This window comes from Dicentrarchus labrax, unplaced genomic scaffold (genome assembly GCF_905237075.1).
Source record: "Dicentrarchus labrax unplaced genomic scaffold, dlabrax2021, whole genome shotgun sequence".
Taxonomy (NCBI): Eukaryota; Metazoa; Chordata; class Actinopteri; family Moronidae; genus Dicentrarchus; species Dicentrarchus labrax.
This window is the reverse complement of record NW_026136711.1, coordinates 22,384,955-22,405,761: the sequence shown is the minus strand read 5'-3', so window position 1 is coordinate 22,405,761 and position 20,807 is coordinate 22,384,955. Positions and strand designations below refer to the sequence as shown.

The 20,807-nt window shown below is 39.4% G+C and overlaps 5 protein-coding genes across 8 annotated transcripts in view; 2 read left to right on the top strand and 3 right to left on the bottom strand.

Annotated features, from left to right (window-relative positions):
* The first annotated feature begins 773 nt into the window (after nt 1–773).
* On the top strand, nt 774–6,203 carry tardbpb (TAR DNA binding protein b). Of its 3 annotated transcripts, XR_007886366.1 has the most exons (6): nt 774–1,569; nt 2,348–2,511; nt 2,607–2,756; nt 2,870–3,040; nt 3,136–4,199; nt 4,859–6,203. XR_007886366.1 is itself a non-coding variant. In XM_051413838.1 (5 exons), the coding sequence occupies exons 1-5, from the start codon at nt 1,329–1,331 to the stop codon at nt 3,625–3,627; spliced, it is 1,209 nt and encodes a 402-aa protein (XP_051269798.1). In that variant the 5' UTR covers nt 774–1,328; the 3' UTR covers nt 3,628–4,790. The 3 variants fall into 3 exon arrangements, 2 of the variants coding, with proteins under 2 accessions (XP_051269798.1, XP_051269797.1); XM_051413838.1 differs by lacking the exon at nt 4,859–6,203 and having other exon boundaries at nt 2,607–2,747; nt 3,136–4,790; XM_051413837.1 differs by lacking the exon at nt 4,859–6,203 and having other exon boundaries at nt 3,136–4,790.
* cenps (centromere protein S) lies at nt 5,981–9,157 on the bottom strand. Its single transcript, XM_051413841.1, has 5 exons — nt 9,008–9,157; nt 8,683–8,806; nt 6,556–6,589; nt 6,342–6,408; nt 5,981–6,171 (listed from the first exon to the last, which is right to left on the bottom strand). Exons 1-5 carry the CDS (start codon nt 9,035–9,037, stop codon nt 6,055–6,057), a joined length of 372 nt encoding a protein of 123 aa, XP_051269801.1. The 5' UTR covers nt 9,038–9,157; the 3' UTR covers nt 5,981–6,054.
* A 64-nt stretch (nt 9,158–9,221) lies between these two features.
* Nucleotides 9,222–10,619, bottom strand: rbp7b (retinol binding protein 7b, cellular). The gene is made up of 4 exons (XM_051413840.1): nt 10,432–10,619; nt 9,968–10,146; nt 9,734–9,835; nt 9,222–9,467 (listed from the first exon to the last, which is right to left on the bottom strand). The coding sequence occupies exons 1-4, from the start codon at nt 10,502–10,504 to the stop codon at nt 9,414–9,416; spliced, it is 408 nt and encodes a 135-aa protein (XP_051269800.1). The 5' UTR covers nt 10,505–10,619; the 3' UTR covers nt 9,222–9,413.
* A 114-nt stretch (nt 10,620–10,733) lies between these two features.
* Nucleotides 10,734–13,242, top strand: LOC127371169 (uncharacterized). Its single transcript, XM_051413839.1, has 6 exons — nt 10,734–11,049; nt 11,157–11,219; nt 11,319–11,398; nt 11,511–11,641; nt 11,723–11,789; nt 11,869–13,242. Exons 1-6 carry the CDS (start codon nt 10,826–10,828, stop codon nt 11,946–11,948), a joined length of 645 nt encoding a protein of 214 aa, XP_051269799.1. The 5' UTR covers nt 10,734–10,825; the 3' UTR covers nt 11,949–13,242.
* Nucleotides 13,243–13,486: 244 nt separating this feature from the next.
* Nucleotides 13,487–20,807, bottom strand: part of h6pd (hexose-6-phosphate dehydrogenase (glucose 1-dehydrogenase)) — an 8,640-nt gene continuing 1,319 nt past the window's right edge. Inside the window, exons 1-5 of one of the 2 annotated variants that reach the window (XM_051413835.1) lie at nt 17,461–18,536; nt 16,089–16,755; nt 15,888–16,005; nt 15,524–15,793; nt 13,487–15,419 (exon numbers count right to left, since the gene is read on the bottom strand). In XM_051413835.1, coding sequence (XP_051269795.1) covers nt 14,074–15,419; nt 15,524–15,793; nt 15,888–16,005; nt 16,089–16,730 — 2,376 coding nt within the window. In that variant the 5' untranslated portion in view covers nt 16,731–16,755; nt 17,461–18,536 and the 3' untranslated portion in view covers nt 13,487–14,073. Of the gene's footprint in view, nt 15,420–15,523; nt 15,794–15,887; nt 16,006–16,088; nt 16,756–17,460; nt 18,537–20,807 lie in introns of those variants that run through there. The other variant, XM_051413836.1, reaches the window with a different exon arrangement.

Below are 20,807 nucleotides of genomic sequence, written 5' to 3'. Positions count from 1 at the left end.
TACCAATAAATTGGGTTGGCATTAGAACACGTTTACAGGTAGATTTTTTTTAGACTGTAAAATAAATTAAAAATAACATCCTCTGTCAAACTTTATTAACGTCTCGGACTGAGCTCAGACTTGCAATTTAATTTATAGTAAAAACAAACAAATGCCAGCTTCCTTTGCACATTACAGAAATCAACAACAACAAAAACTAAATGACAGTGAGGATGTAAAGATAGGTCTCATGTCAGCTTCTGTTACACATCAAATTGTCTTATTTCCAGACCAAGCTAACCCAAGAGACTGATTCTACTTTACAATTAATGTTTTACATTTACATTCGCCCTGACAACTACGGAGTCAGTGACTGAAAAACCGGGTAAAACAGAAATGACATTGTGAATACAGGCTCAACTTTAAAGCTCTTTCTCTGGGATGTGTGTTAAGGTGTCTTCATTGTGTGCGACCAACGTAAACCGCCATCTTCCCATCACTACCAGCCAACGTAACAACAAACTAACGGAAGCTGCTGTAGTGGACACACTGGACTGACCCACTATACTCCGTCACGGGGGGAGGGGGAGCGAAATCAAAATTATAAACAATACAATTTATTGAGTTGTATTACATTATGTACGAAATAGAACACATAATATACCAGTAAATGTGTTTTTACTAATATGTACTTACGAATGATTAAATTACGGTCTACATCAACGACACAATCTATACACATTACCCGCCATGAAATGAAACCGTCCACTCTAATGACGTAGTTCCCGTTTGCTGAGATAATGCCATTTTGGTAGGCCTGACATCTGGGTCTCTCTTTCGCCTCGTGGAACAAAATATATATATATATATATATTCCCTTCTGTGTTTCTTTCTCTACATTTGGGACGAGGCAAGCGTTTTGTTGAAGTCGGATAACTTCATCGGCCCGCGCAAGCCACTACGAGGACGTTGTTTTGTAGTAGTTACAGGGACAGTACGCAGTTTTCGGTTAGCGGCAGTTGAACGGTCGTCGTCCAGTGTTGACGACACAGCTCCCCCGTCCCAACGAACAAAGGAAACCGTGAGGTCGGTGCACGTCCGTTAACGCAGGAGGAGCGGGGTACTGTTTATTAAATTATACAAAAGTTCATTCCACCCGTACGCTATTTTTTTGTTATGGTATTTCGCCTTGAGACGTCTTTTCCTCAAGTATATCCAAACAATTAGCCTGACTCATTCAGTCTTGTTAGCAACATCGGCTAAGGGCAGCTAACGGCTAACTTTTAGCATTGTTTTGATCCAAGAAAGGAGTTTTATTTTTTATTTATTTATTTTTTGAGCGGGGCAAAATGGCCGAAGTTTATATTCGAGTGGCGGAGGAGGAAAACGAGGAGCCCATGGAGATCCCATCCGAGGACGACGGCACGGTTCTCCTTTCAACAGTGGCAGCTCAGTTTCCAGGGGCGTGTGGCCTACGGTTCAGGAGCCCCGTGTCCCAGTGCATGCGAGGAGTGCGTCTGGTGGAGGGGATCCTACACGCTCCAGAAAACGGATGGGGAAATGTCGTGTACGTGGTCAACTATCCAAAAGGTAGATATGAGCACTTTGCATTCACTTGTCTTTGTGACTTTACACTTTGTCCGAACAGGTGACGAGATGTAACGTTATTTATAATTCATGATGTGGCTTCAGCGCGCACTGAAAATAGACACGACGAGTTGTTTGTCCACGCCCACCAAAAACCCATTCATAAAATTAACAAAACAAAGACCAATGGTTTCTGTACAGTTAATGTAGGGGTCAGCTGCCCAGCTAAATGTCACATCAGTGGAGGTTATATGGTTTTTTTTTGGTGTTGTATTAAATTATACCAGGAGGCGTTTGTAATGACACCTGAGTGTAATGCTATACAATTCATCAGGACTTCCAAGTACAGATTCTCAAATTACCTTAAAGCTGTTGACACCTCCTTAAAGGAGGATTTTCTGTAGGGGTGTTGTAATATAGCACTTTAGTTTTCAGCTAGATAGACCCAATAAATTATGCATAACTGTCAACAGCATAATCATTGATATGAAGGACAAACATGTTAGGATCCATTTGCTATTGATTTTTAAAGCAACCTGTCTGTAGTATATATTATGCATTATATGTAGTCCATGGACAAATATTCACACCAACAAAAAATGTTAAGTTTTTTTTAGACAATGGCAACAAACTGAAAATACTGATTTGTATATTTTGCTCTTGTACAGCTTTGGTCTTGGCAGTTATTTACAAAGTCAGCGCGGTAAAAGCAGAGAGAGTCACGATCTCATGGCCGTCTGTCAGGTTAAAATACGATTTCTCTGTCTTGTTCATATTTTAGACAACAAAAGGAAAATGGAGGAAATCGATGCATCATCAGCTGTGAAAATGAAGAGAGGGGACATGAAGACATCTGATCTGATTGTACTGGGTCTTCCTTGGAAAACAACTGAGCAGGACCTTAAAGACTACTTTAGCACATTTGGAGAAGTCATCATGGTTCAGGTATAACATTGGTAACGTTAATAAAATACACATTTCTTGGTGTTGCATGTGGTCACAGTTGATGTTCATCACTCGATATTTGTGTCTTGTCTCAGGTAAAACGAGATGCCAAGACCGGAAACTCTAAAGGATTTGGCTTTGTGAGGTTCACAGAGTATGAGGCTCAAGAAAAGGTGATCTCCCAGCGCCATATGATTGACGGCAGATGGTGTGACTGCAAGCTCCCTAACTCGAAGGTGAATCTGGTAATGTCCATGCGCATACCCACACATTACGGGAATTAAAACTATGTACGCATTTATTTTCAACACTCTGTAACTTGTTTTATTTCTTACATTGCATCCCCTCCTGTTAACAGCAAGGTCCAGATGAGCCACTGAGGAGCCGGAAAGTGTTTGTAGGTCGTTGCACAGAGGACATGACCACAGATGACCTCCGGCAATTCTTTATGCAGTATGGAGAAGTCACAGATGTCTTCATCCCCAAGCCATTCCGTGCTTTTGCCTTTGTAACATTTGCAGATGATCAGGTAAAGGGTTAGTTAAATGTGTAGAAAGGACTTCCTGTTGTAGCCGTTCCACTTCCCAGATGACCTAATTTGTGTCTTTTTTTCCCCCCTCACAGGTTGCCCAGTCTCTCTGTGGAGAGGACCTAATAATCAAAGGTGTCAGTGTTCACATCTCAAATGCTGAGCCCAAACATGGAAATAGGCAGTTTGATCGTACAACACGATTTGGGAATGGTTTTGGAGCTCAAGCATTTGGTAGCAGCCGTAGTGGGTTAGGAAGCAGCACTAACAGTAGTCTGGCTAATTTTGGTTCCTTCAGTCTGAACCCAGCTATGATGGCTGCTGCTCAGGCTGCTCTGCAGAGTAGTTGGGGGATGATGGGTATGCTGGCTAGCCAACAGCAGACATCCACATCAGGCAGTACCTCAAGTGGAACAAGCTCTAGTAGGGACCAGAGTCAGTCTTTCAGTACAGGCAACAGCAACTACGGCACCAGCTCAGCCAGTCTTGGCTGGGGAACAGGGTCAAACTCTACAACCAGTGGGAGTGGGTTTAGCTCAGGTTTTGGGTCCAGTATGGAGTCAAAGTCATCTGGGTGGGGTATGTAAGTTAAATGTTTGTATGGTAAGTATTGTGACAAAGATGAGTCTTTTCAAGAATTTATTTCTGGTGTTGATGCGTATCTGAAAACTTAACACTTTTGTGGAAGATGTTTTGTACATTTGGAAAAAATGCTAAAGATTTAATTTAGAAAGTGTTGAAGTGAGTTGTTTACCAGGATGTCCGACTAAAGTGCTATTTTTGACGTCTCATTTGTTTGTATCCATTTCAACTGGATTCTCTAATGCATGTATTGTGAAATGTGATAACCATTTTGAAAATGCATGAATGTTTGTGGTTCACCATTATCTGGCTTTGTCATCGATTTAAAAGGCAATCTTGCATTGGGAAGAATCTGGTTGAAACCTAAATGTTTTAAGTGCAACTTTTATTTGCAGTCAAGTTCTGTGGAAAAGCCTTCATTGAAATCTCTTCTGCAGTTCACCTCTCTTCCATTTTCCTGTGAGGAAGTTCCTCTTTGGCAGCATTCTTGGGGTGATATCGGTATCATTCTCCCTCTTCCCACCTGTAAATGCTATGCCATCAAAGAACGGCTTCACTCCGCATGTTCTAAGAGACGGTGGGTGTTTTCACTTTTATCCACTTTTAAATGGAAAGAACTGCGCAACTGACATTTTAAGAACTGATGAGTGCGATTGAGGATGGCTTGTGGCGAAGAGTGAAGCGATGAGTGAGCGAACGGAGAGACGCGTGAAACGGACTGGTTGTGCGGTGAAAGAGCCCAATTTGACTGCTTTTTGAGTGTGTGAGTGGAAGCTGCAGATGCTACGAGCGCCTCCCCTAACATGGACATTCATTAATTAATACTTCAAGATTTTTTTTTTTTAATCTTTGCAAGTTTTTCCTTACTCTTAAGTATGTCGATCAAGTGCAGAAATATCAAAATGTAGTGGAATGTTGTGATGAATATTTGTATTGCTTATATTATCTGATTTGAATGCTGTATGGTGTGTGCTTTCATGTTATTGAACTGATCTGTAAGTGTGTACTTGATGTGGATGACACCTGCTGAAGACTCTGGGGGACGCGAGTGATAGTGTGAGAACGTGGAGTGGTGTGTCCAATGGTTCCCAGTAGCTCTTGTTGTTTGTGGGGTGTTTTAAAACATGTCAAATGAAGGGAGTTCTCTAATAAAGTTCATTTGAATAGATGCTTAGTTGATATTACTTGAGTCAGTTTGTCAAATAAAAAAACATCTAATTCGATTCACATATCTAGGGACCTTGGGCTCTGCTGGTCGAGGTCTCCGTTTGAACCCTGACTGAAGTCTGTTCTGAAGGACGAAGACGGAAGTTCCAACACTTTCAGTGTGTGGCCTTCTCAGACATGACATGGGGTAGTACCTGTCTTTTTGCTGCTTTTGATGGCTTGTCAGAGTGAATTATTCCTTTTTATTCTTCACAGCTACTTTTAGAGGGAAGTTCTTGGGGAATCACTGTCTTTATTTGAACTTTAACATATGAGCTCAGTAATGTGGCATCACCTCACAAGCAATGTTAAAAAAATAAAAATAAAAAATCTAATTTGGCTAAAGTAGTAAGAACTAATGGCACATTGCTGAGCTGTGGAATTAGTGATGGGGATTTTTACATTGCCTTATATATTCAGTGGCCACTTTATTAGGTACGCCTGTACAGTCTTGCAGTTTAATCCAACTGTTCTGCTACAAATGGTAATTTTATTAAGTTTGTAATATGACTGCTTTGACATTGAAATTTGTGAATTTAATTAGGTTTAATACTGAGTTCATAGTCTTAGGTGATGTTTTACTTTCGGGGCTACAGTATATTGAGGTTTTTCTGATTTATTCTGTTTCCGTCCCTATTTATGTACACAAAGAGGGGAAGAATATTAGAGAAACCTGAATAATGCACTCCAGTATGTTATAAAAGTAGACATTATGGCAGGTGTATTGGATTGCATTAGATTGCACGTGTACCTAATAAAGTGGTCACTGGGTGTACATTATGGATAGTTTGCCTGACAGTCTTAAGTCCATTTGAGGTTTACCAAAATATTTAATTATTAATAATAATCTTAATAGAAGATTTTTGTAGTCAGTGTCACTTTGACAGTGCTTTTTAAAAAAAAAAATTACCTACATTTGTATTTGTTCATACATTTGTATTGAATGTCAAACCAGTGCCAAATGCACTACATTTTGACATTGCATCAGCAGATCCCAGGACAGATAACGGTCAGAAATCTGCAGAAAGTGTAAAATAAAACTACTGTAATGTGACATAAGATCTTATGCTGTAGGTTAGTTTAAAGTTGAAATGCATTTTTCCCATGAAAGAATGATTATGGCACCTTTATGACACTGAACTCACTGTCATGTATTAGTCAGCCTTCATGTTTATTTGAATGTTGGGTACAAGTGAGACACTGCAGGGCCTGCCTGTGTCTTGTCCTTATTGTCTGCTTTCCTCCTCCTCAGTGTCTCTGCTCTTCCTCTTCCCAGTACTCTTCTTTTTCAAATCCCTCTGCTCCTGGTTCAGTTCCTCGCTTTTATTTTGTATGTAGATGGACTGAAATAAATAAAGGCAAATTAAACATTCAATTTGCTGTCTGCTGTAGAATATATACCCCTACACAGTTCCAGTATTATGGAGGATGAAAGGTGGCTCATACATTATTACACACATACATATAGGACATAAACTCTGTACAATTCCTGTCTGACAATGAAATAACTCACTAGTGCAGTACTGCGACGGGCTACGAGCTTCACATCTTCTGTAGACACAGTACTTCTTTTAGCATGCCTGAAATTAGAGAGTTAAGAGATTATACTCCTATATGCTGGATTAAGACAATTGAACAAAAGATCTACTCAGGTATTTTGGCTAAAGTACAAGAAAGTTCAGGGTTAATTTATCTGCTAATATGGTTACAAAATAAAAGATTCTTACCTGGCAAAGGCCTCCAGGTCTTTAGCAAATATATCTGGGGAAAAAGAACAGTTGGATGTTTACTTTAGACTGACCTGTGGCAATTATGAAATGGAATTATATTGAACATTATTTCAAATATTTTGTTCACCTCTATTTACATACATAAGGGCTCAGAATATTAAAATACTTTGTAGTTAGTTACACATATACATTCTTCACACAGTCAACACAGCGGGAGTTTATCTGGACTAAATTGGATGGATAAATTAATTCAGTGACCACTTATTTCCAAATTCACTTTTTTCACTCTCAACCACCAAAACGCTGCTTTTCTTACACATTTTTACATCATTTTTAATAAAATAAAATTTAAGTAGATGCCAATTCACTAATTTGAACATATTGCATCAACATTTGCTATTCAGTTTCATATAATCTATATAAATGAGCAGATCTTTGGAAGAAGTTTTTATATTCAAACATTAACTCAGCCAGACACAAGAGTTGGCCGGGAGACGGAGAGGAGTACATTATGTGTGGTAACGATGTACTGAATGCTGCCTGGATATATCTGCAGATTGCCAGAGATGGATGGAGCATACAATGTGAAGTGGTTAGTATGTTGTGGTCAAATGCAGAAGACAGGGTTGTGTCGCACTGCTGTACGTCTGTATGAATTACAGTAGTAGCTACCCTTTACATGTGTGTATGGTATATAAACACACTTTTTGTATTACATTACTGGATTTACTTTGCATTTTGGGATAACTTCGCAAAATAGGTTAAAAATAAAATATTGAAGCACAAGGCAGGATTTCTGATTTATTTCTATTCAATAAAATTTTTCAATGCAACTTTATTTGTATAGCGTCAAATCATAACAGAAGTTACAAAGTTACACTGACACGTTTCAGGTAGAGCGGGTCTCCTGTGTTTGTTTTTTTGAACTATTTTTGGGGACATTTTGTGCTGACAGTAAATGAGGTGACAAGGTTCAGCCAGGTTCCTGTGTTGCAACTCAAACCAGGGCTAATGTGATTACATTGTCAACGTCTTTAAACCCTCAGAGCAACAGGATACCTCAGTACTGTAGTAATGGTAGACTGAGCTGATGCTGATTGAGACCAACTATTGTACCAAGATGCATGCTGGTAAACAACTGTGTGAAGTTCTGGAAAAACACTTGAGAAAACTCGTAAACACGACAATTCAATGTAACCATAGAGCTTTATATTACATTATTGTTTCAGAGCTATTATTGGATTGGACAAAATGTACAAATGTACCCAATAAACCAGTAACTCAGTTGATTCGTGTGACTGGATCTGCTGCTGGGTTGTATAAGTTATGCTTTGTAATGATGTGTTGTTATAATATGTTACATTTATAAAGAGGAGGAGGAGACAGGACATATTTTGCTGCCTAATATGTATTAACATGCCACAACCTGAGGGACAGTGAGTGACCTAGACCAGTGTTTCCTAACCTTTTCCATTAAGGGACCCTTTTTTGTATCATTGAGTAAACTGAGGACCCCTGACTATGTGACATACTTTGAGTATTTCAGACTATATTCAATGCACAGCACTACCACTTGTGACTGAGCAATTTGGATGATTTTTGAGTTGACCAGTGAAAATTACCAAGAGATGAGTTGTCCTGATATTTTAGGGACCTTTTAATACAATTGAGTCTGTATTATGTTTTGTTTTGTTTTTTTGGGCAATCATACATATTATTATTATTTTTACAAATTCAGTGTTTAAAATCCTGAGATATACTACTGTGTATATTTCTAAGTTTTCTTACACCCCTTAAAATCACTGAAGATTTGGTGATGATATTTTTACCAGTCTGTATATATTTGATACTTGCTTTGGCTTCACTGTTAAACGTCTGTTTCCATGCCAATAAAGCCCCTTTGTATTGAATAGAGCTGGACGTTGACTCCCTCTGTTGGACAAATAACACTGAACAAAACTTATTTTATTGAACCAATCTAGAAAAAGAAATACGCACAATTTAATCTCTATCCAAACAGCAAGACATACTAACGTTAGATTGATAAGTAGACGCTGTACACTTGACAACAGTCTGTCTGAAAGTTATAATGTAATATATGTGAGTATCCTCGCTGACACCCACCACATTGTCTCACTGCTGTCTCGGCTATGGCTGCGATCACTTGTCGGCTGAACTCCCTCCGGTAGTCTTCTCCCATCTTCTGACAAATGCGACTCACAGTATAATGCACCGCAGCCTTTAACCTCTGAAATTAAAACCATTAACATCAGATTAACCTCTGAAATTAAAACCATTAACATCAGATTAAAATGCACCAACGTGTCGCTAACGGCGTCCAACTGTAACCAACGGCTGTGTAACCGTTAGTTAGCTTTAACTAGCTAGGTAACGATAATATTCGCCACACCTGACGAGCTGTCACATAAGATCAAATTAAAGCTCTCACCTGGTGCGCCTCCTCTTTATCTACGGACATTTTCTTGTGAAGAAAGGTTTTGTTCGGCCACCGGAACAAAAGGAGATTACTTACAATGACTGCAGTTAAGTAAGTTCGTTAACAATGCTGGGGACAACTTTGTAAACACATATTTCAGCTGAAGCTAACAGTTAGCTCAAAATGAAAACTCGCGGCACAAATTTACCAACAAACCAACAACTGCTTGTGTTTAATTATTTTATTTAATGTACAACTTTTATAGCATCATCGTGTGGTCCGGAGGAGGTACTGCAATGTTAAAAACACACATTTAACCCGTTGATTGAACAACACGTTATAATATTCAAATGACATGCTTTTTTTTAATTAAGTTGTCCATTTGATGTGTGAATTAAGTCTGAAATGGTCTTAAAGATCACAGAGTCCTTTTATAAATTTGCTTGCAGACTTTATCCTCACAAGTAAGTTCCTGAAGAGAGAAAACAACAAGTTGTAAAACTTTACAATATAACTTATGTTTGTAAAAAGAAAAAAAAACAATTGTAAGTAAGTATATCATTGATTGAATTGTTGTATCTGTTTTCAGGGGAGAGCGTGAATATTTATAATTTTCCACGTGCATGACAAAATACTAGAAATCTGCATAACATATGACAAATCAGGAGAGCCACAAACACTAATATATATATATATACTGTATAAACACTGTGTAAACACTGTATATGAACTGCGTACCAGATGAAGCTCGTCACCCTGAATCCAGTGAGTCCATCCTCGGTTCTTCTTTTCTCCTTTCTGTACACACACCAGCCTATCATTTTCCCAGTGGACCACAGTCTGATAAAGGAAGAAAATGCAGCAAACTACATATATAAGAATGGTAGAAAACAGGCTGGTGTATGCACGGATCTGTATGAAAAAGGCTTTTATTTTCTTATATTTGTGTGGTAATGATCACTGAAACATTACCTTGCATAACCTGTTGTCCATCCCTTTAGTCACCTCTGTGAACTCTTCTCCAATTTTGAATGAACACTCGTAGTTTCTGAACGTAGTGAACGTCCTGATTGAGAAACAGTCTCCATCTTGTTTAATCACTTTCTGGGGCTTCAACATCGAGGCAATCTTGCGTGTTGCAAAATCAATGCCTGCGTGCCAAAATGAGAGGAACTTTACCCTGCTTCTACGTCTATCATCACGCTTTGGTCCGAAAACTAATTTACACTCAACTTCCACTCACTCTCCAGGTCATTGACAAAAATAAAATGCACATTAATTCACATAAATGATGCTGTGAATATATTCACTACAGATAAACGGCTCAGTTTACTATACAAAAATATTTCCCTCATATTATAATTACACATTTAATTTAAGAAAACACTCAAATATCAGTGTGTATTTTCTTTCTTTAAAAAGATCCAGTGACTTACCAAGTGCCACCATGTAGCCCTCAAAATTGACATTGCTGCTAATGTCCCACGTCCCGCTGTAGTCGACAGGCATGTTGGATGTTTACTTGACTCTCTAGAAGACTCTACAGCTTGAGTATGGACAAGAGAACAGATTTAAAGATAAAGGGTGGGGTGTTTCATTGTGTGTCAATATGGGGCAGGGGTGATATGTTGCTGGCTGTTGCTCTTTCAGACACATACAGAGGAGGAGCACTGGAGGGCGGAACAACACTTTATTTACACATAATATGAGGAAACTATTCCCTTCCTGTTGAGATGAAAACCTCTGTACAGGGTGCTCTTCTTACATCTTATAATCGCACCTTTTAATACCAAAAACAATCTTAATCTTTAAGTTTAAATTTGTGTGCAGATGTTGGGCTTTCAACATGCAACAGACGTCTCTGTGCATGTGCAGCGTGAAACACAATCCTTCCTCCTGCTCACATGTGGAGCTGCTGGCAGTTCTTCAGCTATCAGGTACAGTGTTAACAGCAAACGTGTGCCTGAATGTGCAACATCCATGTTCCTCTACATGCTAATCTTCATGGCGTATCATAGCAGCAGATGGATACCGAAGAATCAGAGATTAAAGTTGTAAGTGCTGTTGTTGTTTCTAGTCTTTTTAATCTTTTCTGTTTAAATTTGATAGAAAGAAAATACCCTGGATGTTAATTTATGTTTTATTGATGTTCCATTTGTAGTCAGATAGTGAATGCAGTGTTCACGGCACTTGTTCTGGTCCCTCAGTTCTACGTCATGGGAAGGTAAGTAGGACAAAGGTGATGGCATCGAGGCTTGTGGGTCATTTGTACAAGAGGGGGAACGTGCCGTTAATAATCATGATGTTTGTTTTGTTTAAAAAGGCCAAAATCCTCAAGATACTGCAGGCAACCTCTTCTGAACAACCTGTCGGCCTCCATCGCCTTGTCCTTCATAGCTTCAGGTAGATCTCATCACATCCGACACATTTTTAAACAGTATTTTACATATGATCAATAAGACACGGCACAGATGGCACAAAGAAAAAGGATTAATATCTAGATCTCTTTCAATAGGTTTTTCAGTGATATTCACATTAATAGAACCGGTTCCTCAGAGCTTGTGGGCTGCCTATCATGTGTTCGGGCTGCTGACGTGCGGACAAGGATTATGCACTGCCATCCTGACTCTGACAGCAGCAGCATGTGTAAGAAAAAGACTGTCTGTTGTTATTAAGGTCTATAGAGAAACTGCAGCATCAGAATGAATTGTATATTTATATTCACAGGCCAAAACCACCCCTGAGCTGTACTACATGTCCCTTATTCTAACAGTCGCTTCTATTTTCAGTACAGGTGAAGTTAATTCCCTATAAAACCATTCATACGCTGAATTTTCAGTTCAAAGGAATAACACCTGCTTGTGTCTGTTCAGGTTTTTTCACGGTGCGAGGAGGACTCTGGTTGACTAACAGGCTGTCTGTCACAGACCAGAGCAGAAACAATGAGCGATAAAGCAGTCCAGCTGTCCCCACATTGTAATCGGATACTCCACATATTAAGATTTCATGTGGTTTCCATGCCACCAGCAGCTCGTAACTAAAAACCATGGGAAGAAAAAAGAAAAAAGGGGGAAAGTGACTTAATCCTCTTCACGTTTTAAAGCTCACTTTCCACTAAAAAACAAATACCACAACGCAGATGTTTAATCAATTGTCATAACTGCTTTTTATTTGTTCATGGACATTTAGATGTGTTTTATTTGCTAATAACTATGTACTTTACACAGTAGATTCGGTGTTTAATTATACAAAAACAGATGTCTGTATACAGTACTGAAAGTGGTATTTATCTCATTGGAAAAGTAAAGCTACATTACACAAACCATAGCAGGAAAATTGAAAAGGCAAATGCTTTATATTGATGAAACTAGGCTGTCCAGGTTGTAATATTTAAAAAAAGTGCAGATGCTGTTTCAGAACAAAAGTGATCCCCTTAAGAAGGTTAGTTAGAAAACAATAAACTGGAAAGTCCAGCCAGTGCAACTTGTAGATTATTTTTACCTGCTCTTTTCAATTTCCACGAGTAGCGATATAACTGATTCACACAGCCAGAATGAATTATTACTCTTCATATCATATGTATTAATCACAAATCATCTTCCACACCTAATGAGCCAAATTTTTCAAACAACAAGAAAATTATACTTATGGGAAGAAAATCAAAACACTTCAAAATGCAGGAAATAAATATTCCTGTGGCCTACGACAAAAAGCCTGTTTTGCCGATGTGATGCTTACCTTACAATGAATGGGAAGAATATTTCGTCGATGTAGTGAAGATACATCACAGACACTTTTTATGTCTCTTTTCAGCTTGTTCTTTACTTGTTTTTGACTGCTGAATGTCAGTAACAACCCCCTTATTTAAATATGGTATATAAATCAACCTAAATTGAAATAAAACTGCTCTTGTTTGGACTCTATCTATAAAAAGCAACTGAAGATCAGATAAAATACATGGAATGTTAATGTGATGTGTTTAAGTCAGGAATGTGCATTTTTTTTAGTGAAGCACCAAATTTCTTTGAATTACCTGAAATATTTCAATAACAAATGTTCATATTTCTATATATATCTATTATCACACAAACATGTGGGACCAGTCACATTCAGTGGGTCACCGCCACTCAATAATAGAAAACATACAATCAAGAAGTGTAGATTACACAGCTGCAAATTCACAAATTCACCTGAGATTGTACAAACACCCTGGACTGTTCGCAAATAAATCTTTGTGTTTGTTGGAACTTGTTTATCAAATATTCATGTACTGCCACCGTACATACCCTGTACTTTGTAAACTGCAGATATGTATACTTCATGTGTCTATTCGATTTTCACTCATCTCACACATCATTAGGCTTAGATAAACTATATAAAGTCTGTATATGCATTTCACACACACCCACACCCACACCCACACCCCCCCCACACACACACACACACACAGAAAAAGATTTGAATGAGGTTTGAACTGTCAGGAAAATAAAGGACCGTATAAGTTGGTTTTTACTTATTAACAACAAATTACAAATGCTTAACATTCCTGCAAACACATTTTCAAAGCTTCTGATTGATCTTTAAAGTTGAAATTTAGCTGCAACTCTTGTGGGTGAATTCATGTGTTGGAAAACTCCACATCCGCTATCTGAGCCTTTTTAAGTTGTCTTAACAGCAGTCCCATTGATGTAAGAGTTCTTTTCACAGTGTCTAATGTATGTTTTCTTACAAGCACATGAATCCACCAATGAGGGACTGGGTTTTAAACCAGCTTTCTATTACAAGTTTTCCACTGCGATACTACACAATGAAAGCTGTAATGGATTTCTTATTTGGATCAAAGTTCAAGTCTCTGCAGGTACTTTTCTAAACTCTAAGTAATTGCTGGTTAGAAGGTAGGGAATCAATCAGAAATATGCAGCAGTAATGCTATGCAGTATATATGATTTGTGGTTAATAAGCTAAGACGTGTCAGACCACGGGTCCTTTAAGTCCTGGCTCATACATTCTTTCCCACCAACCAGCTGTTCAATTAAAGCACCTCCAAAAACATAAATTGAAAGTTAGGAATGTAACCCCTATCCTATAAGTGCATTATAGTCTATATACCAAACAAGTTTGCCATTAGTAGGCTTCACCCCAGTCACAGGCCATTTGTCTGGATTGTCCTTCACTCGGCTCAGCTGGGTGATCAGCTCATGCTTGCCTTTGCCCATCACCAAAACAGCGACCTTATGGGCTCGGTTAATGGCACTGAACGTGAGGGTCATGCGCTGGTGAGGCTTGATGGGGCTCTCTGTGAGGGCCACCAGACTCTCCCCGTGTTCATCCACTTTATTACCGGGGAACAGAGAGGCCGTGTGGCTGTCATAGCCGACTCCCAGCAGCACAAAGTGGAAGCTGGAGCCATTGACCAACTTGCTGACCTCTTTCTCGTACATCAGAGCTCCTCCGTCCTCCTCCACACATAGACGCTGGTTGAGCTGCACTGGCATGGGGTGGATGTTGTAATAGGGTATCCTCACGTGTTGCAGTAAATGGTCGTGCAGGCTGTGGAAGTTAGACTCCAGTTCGGTCATTGGTACGCAGCGCTCGTCCACCATCCACACATGGGTTTTCCTCCAGGGGAAGGAGAAGTGGTGCAGGGCCAACCTGAAGTACAGAGCTAAAGGAGAGGACCCACCAGAGAGGGCAAGATGGAAAACGCCATCCTTGTGCACAGCTGCCTCCGCTGCTTCCTGTATGTCTGCAGCTAGCCTATTCACCAGCTCCTCAGACCAGGCAGACACCATCTCAACACTACGAAATTTGCCTTGCATCACTTGGAAACCGTTTGCTGACGTGCCACCCATCTGATCATTGTTGATTATCACCACCTCACTGTTGTAGCTAATTTCTCTGCCTTTCACATGGATGTCCAGCAGGTCTCCGTTGTCGGCACCCCCGGGGTAGATGCGGGGGAAAGAGCTGGCGAGGCTACTGAGTAGCGGCGTCCACAAGCCCCAGGAAGCCAGCAAGTTTTCAGTACTAATGAAGCTATTCTTGTGTCCAGCAAAAATGTGAGAAATGAGTTCTGAATAAGCTTCCCTCGGCTTTGTTGGAGTTTGCACATAGTAGTCTGAAATAGGCAAACCTAGAACATCGACATCTGCATGCTCTGTCACTTCCTTCCATTCACTGTCCTTTGAAACTGGCTTGAATAAATTCTTACTCACAAGGATTGCTGGATATTGAAGACGGCCATGCCCAAAGTGGAAAACTATTTGTTTGGGCTTGCAGTGAACGCTGTTGTGGTTCTGAAGACAAAAGACATCATTCTTGAAAAGTATGCGTGCATATCCCACCCGTTCATCTAACATCTTCCCTGAGATCAAAAGAATCGGCACACCTTCATACTGGACATCATCGATGTACGCCAAAACAGCTGAAATACACAAACAGGATCACTTTTTTTTTTTTTTACAATTCAACAGTAAATAATACATTAAATCATAATATTTAAAAAAAAAAAAAGCTATTACTCCTCACCTGCAAATGTTGGTGTGAGACTGACATGATCTTTCGTCTTATTCAGCTCCTGTTGAACCTCTGTTTGGTATGCTTGGTACTGGCCGACAACAGCTTGGTTCTTTCCTACAGGCAGCAGGGAGCTGAAGATCTGCAGCTTGTTTTGCAGGATTTCCTCACTGCTGCTCAGATTCAGGGGAAGTCTCATGGTCAACAGGGTCATGACCTCTGTCAAGTGGTTCTGTAGCACATCTCTGACCACCCCGTACTGGTCATAGAAGGGAATACGACCTTGAAGACAAAACGACAAGGGAGTACATGAACATACGAATGATCGTCTTAAAATAATTAATTACAACAGCATTGGCGCAATTTTTAAAATCACCTTTCACATCAAGGGTCTCTTTTAATAAAATCTCCACTCTCTCAATGTGTTGCTTGTTCCAGATGGGATCCAGAAACTTCTTGTGCTCTTCTCTGAATGGAAGTATCTTTGCAACCACCTTTTCACAAAAGCAGAAAACAAACCATGAAATCAAACATCTCTACTACAGAATCACGGACATACTGTGTAGGATTCTCTTACCTGCTTCCCTAGGTAATGGTCAATTCTGTACATTTCTTCATCCTTTAAGGAGTTCCCGAGCTGAGATGCAAGCACCTGAGCACTCCTAAAGTCGTGTCCAAAAGGTTTCTCTAGCACCACTCTCAGCCACGCCCTGCTGGTCGGCCTACAACTACTATTGATGTTATCAGCAATATCTGCATATGCAAAGGCTGGCACTGAGAGGTAGAAGAGCCTCCCTGCCTCTGTCATACCCTCTTGTTGAAGCTCTTGCTCAATGTTCTTGACCAGATTTTGGTAGTCCTCTAGGGTCTTCAGCTGCCGATACTGTGAGAGCCGCAGGAACTGGTCTTTAAGCACAGCGCAGCGCTCCTTGGATACATCCTTTGAGCAGGACACCGCCTTCAGGATCTCAAAGAGGACCGGTGTGCCCTTGTCAGTAGGTGTCAGTCCTCCGCCGTAAAAGGAAAAGGTGTTTGCACCTTTGACCTGGTTAACGTACAGCTCGAAGAAGCCCTGCCACAGATACTTCTTTGCCAGGTCACCTGTGCCTCCCACTATGACCACCGAAACATGGCCAGGTCTCTGTGCCTCATCTCTCTTCTCGCCACTTCCTCCCTGGGCACAAAGAGTGACCAGAAGCAGTAGCGCAGTCACAAACATGCTCTGGTCCTAACCGTCCAAACTCCTGTATGAACACAGCAATGTGAGACATTACATGTAGGCATTAATCTAGCACCACTGAGCAATTAATACATCAAAGCTAAATATATAATTGACCAAGCATGAAAAATAACTGTGAAAATGTTTCTAGGGTAGGGTGGATAGTGAATATTTTCACTATTGAGTAATCTGCAGATTTCATTGTTTAATGTCATAAAATATTGAAAAACTCAACGTGATGCATTCTTTTTTCTTTTTTGATGATGAAGATGTTTAATTTATGATTAAGTATGACAAAGAAAAGCACTCTCAGTTATGGTTAGGAGATCGACTAATTCTTTCAGCTTATTTTTTCATGTTTGTGATAAAAAACTAATTAAACATGAGCTTTCATGAAATGTTCCCAAAACTAAATAAAATTAAATGAAAAAATATTTGCACTTTGCCTTCTGAATGCCAGCAGAAAAGCTACAACTGAAAAAAATAAAGTCTAATTCACAATATGAATCTAACATTTCTAACAATGTGCACATTCAATACATACTGCTGTATTTCTTTTGCAGTGTCAAAAGATTTAACAGCTGTTCACATGTAAAATTAAACGGCAAATTTTAACATCTAAGAGCCAATACAGATACATAATCTGAACACTATGAATGCGAAGCATTAGTTAATTTAACAAATACACTGGAATTTACACAAATCTCCAAACAGATGAACAAGAAATTACTTAGCAATGTCTCTTTATCCAGCTGTTCTGAAGTCCCTGAAGACAGTGATGTGGTGCTGTGATACTGTGATGAGGGTAATGATCAGTGGATAGTGGTGGATAAGGGGTAGAGACTTTGCACTTTGCTCAGGGGCTTTGAGCTTCCAGTAATACAGTTATGTTGTTGATAGAGGGCTGGGAGTCCAAACAACTGACTTTACAAAGACCTAAAATGATTTATTTAGCCAGATAGAAAAAAGTCTTCGACAAGGCTGTTAAAAATGCAGTGGAAATCAATTAACTGGAGGAGTAATAAAGTCTTGCCTTGCATTCTTAGTTGATTGTAGGAAAACTTTCTTTATCTGATATAACATTTGGATTTTAATGTGGAGCACTGAAGAGTTGGAGCCATTGTTCTGAGGACCCTGAAGCAGTGAAATATTTCATGCTTTGCATGTGACTTAAAGGATCTCAAACAATCAATCAGTTGAGTATTTGGTGAGCAAGCAGTGCAGAGAAGCCAGAATTAAGACAGAATTATCTACAGTCACCATGTTTCTACAGTAGCCCAGGAGGGACAAACCAAACACTGGCTCTAGAAGTGCATTCGTGTTTTTCGTACGTTTCACAGCCACCACAGTTTCTAGTATTTTTATTCTTTGGCTTCATATTCAACCCAATTAGCATCTAGTGCACAGATTCCAATTAGAAAGAACATGAAAACAGGTAAACAGTTCACATGCTGCTTCATATCCGGTGACCTGGTGCAGCCAGAACAACCTGGAGCTCAACCCTCTAAAGACAGTGGAGACGGTTGGAAGAACCCAGCCCCACTATCACTCTGTCTGACTCCCCTGATGGTGCACTTCTACACTGCCATCATTGAGTCCATCCTCACCTCCTCCATTACCATCTGGGACGCTGCTGGCACGAGACTGCGGTTCTACCAGGACAAAAACCTCATACCACCCACCCTGAATCTCTGCGTTACATTAATTAACTTGGTTTTTATCTTGCACATTGCAATATCATTATATTTTACTGTTAACTTTCACACAAATACACAATATTTAGCAAATTCCTGCAAACTATACAGCTCTTCATTCATTTATTTAAATAACGGTTATATTATAATATCATTATTATATTACATACATACTGTCTCATTTTTATATTTGTATATTTTGTCTCTTTTTATTGGCTTTTCTTTATTTATATTTCTCCCTGTTTATTGTAATGCTCCAATTTACCAAGGCAAATTCCTTGTCTGTGAAAAGCTACTTGGCAATAAACCCGATTCTGATCCAAAAGACTGATAGGAGTCAGAGGAACTATATCTTCAAGGCAGTTACTGAACCCTGTTCTACTCACTGCAATGTGCAAAACAATATGCTAATTCGAATCATCAGTGTCTTGATAGATACTACATCTTCATTACTGCCCTCACTGACTTTCACTGATTTTGTTGCACCAAAAACAAACTCTAGATGTGGGAAATCTAAGTTTTTGACGGTCAACACACAGCTGTAATCTGCAGCTGCGTAGCATTATGGAGCTATAGTTATAGGCCTAGATGTTATAAACCTGATAAATGACAGAGAACATTTTAGTTTCCCCTCTCTCTGGGGAGACTGAGTATTGTACACGTTGAACAGAACGCCCACAGTATGAAGCTCATTTAATGACTGAGAGCAACATCTGGAATCCCTGCGTTCCACAATCGTGTTTACACAGTGGCACTGCAAACAGCAAAGGCCACCTCACGAGTGCTGACTGCTTCAACAGCTCACTTTTAGCTCTGATCTAGTTTTTTCTCTCAACAATAACACTTTTAACACACATTTTATGCAAAACAAGAAAAAACAGTTTCCCAAATCCCACCTAATTTATTCTTCTTTTTTTTCTCATTACATTGGTGTTTTAAAACTACACACCACTCTTATCTTTTTCATTAATTTCTTATATTTTTCTCTTATTGAGTTCTATGGTTCATTTTTTTATCTGCTAATTTCCCCACAAAAATCAGTCAAAGACGCTATGTTCATTCTATGTTCACTTCAGTCTTTTTTCAGCACATGATTCCTCCTCAGTCACAAGCTGCTTTCATTTTCTATCAGCATAGAAAATGTTTCATCACGCCAATATTCATGCTCTAAATGGATTATGTTTCCATCAAATTTGGCATAAAAAGTGTGCAAAAAACCCCCAAAACAGACAAACAAAAAAAGGGAATCATCATTTCTCCAGAGCACCCACAGGCCGTCACACGTGACTCTAAACTGACCTTCACACACACTCTTGTGTACACAACGCTTCCCGGCAATGACTTTGACTCTACCAAAATTATAAAGACGTTTCCTAAAGGAACATCATGGGAACAAGCAGTGATTCCAGGGGCCGAGCAAACCATATTAACCAGACTCCATTGCCCACGTTTACAATGACGACTTGTTTGATGGCTGACCAGTTTTGTTCATGACTGATGAAAGCACTGCAGAGATGTGGTTGACTGTATCCAGTTTGCTTTTGACACAGCCAAGTGCTCCAAAGTAAATAACATGATTCTTCTGACAACTGCAGGGATGTTTAAACTACTGACTCACTATCATAAGAACCTGATGAGCCCAAGTGTCTGTTAGCCTTCAGTACAAAGTTCATGCTTTTCATTGAGAATGCCCTTCTCACTTTAATGGCTGTGAATTTATGATCCTGGGATAATAAATCCCATCTTATACCTTCACAACATAATCAATATGTGGGTTTTGAATACTCCACTGTTCGTTTGCTTTGTTTTTTTCATCTGTTGAATTTGGAACATGTGTTTACATCCTCAAATTTAGTCACCTTACTGAAGTCTTCATCACTTTCTTTCACATAGGTTGGAAGAAAAATGTATGATGGCATTCACTGCCATCAACTTAAACTGGCCTTGAATGGCAGTGTGTGCTTTTATGTAAATCAAGATGAAGCAAATGTAGCCAACGTTCACATTGATAACACTGAGTGAGAGACCATAAACCTTCCTGTAGAGTGCTTTACATTTTCTACTAGTGATTACATTGAAGCCACAGACATAAAACCGTTGTCCTACCTGTATATCCTGCTGGTATAAAAAAAAATCCCTCTGTTGTTTACTTAGTTCACAAGGTGTGACTCTATTCCATTCACCAACGCAACTTTATTCAACTCTTAAAACATTATGCAACTATTTTACCTTAAAGTAATAGCTTCAAAATAATTTTGATTGTACACTGACTTGTACTAAAAGAATGGGGCCTTTTTAAGTCCCACTCTGTGCCCTGAACGCCTGTTCTTACTCTCATGTAACAAGGCAAATTAGCTAACAAGCTAAGCCACAGTTAACACCA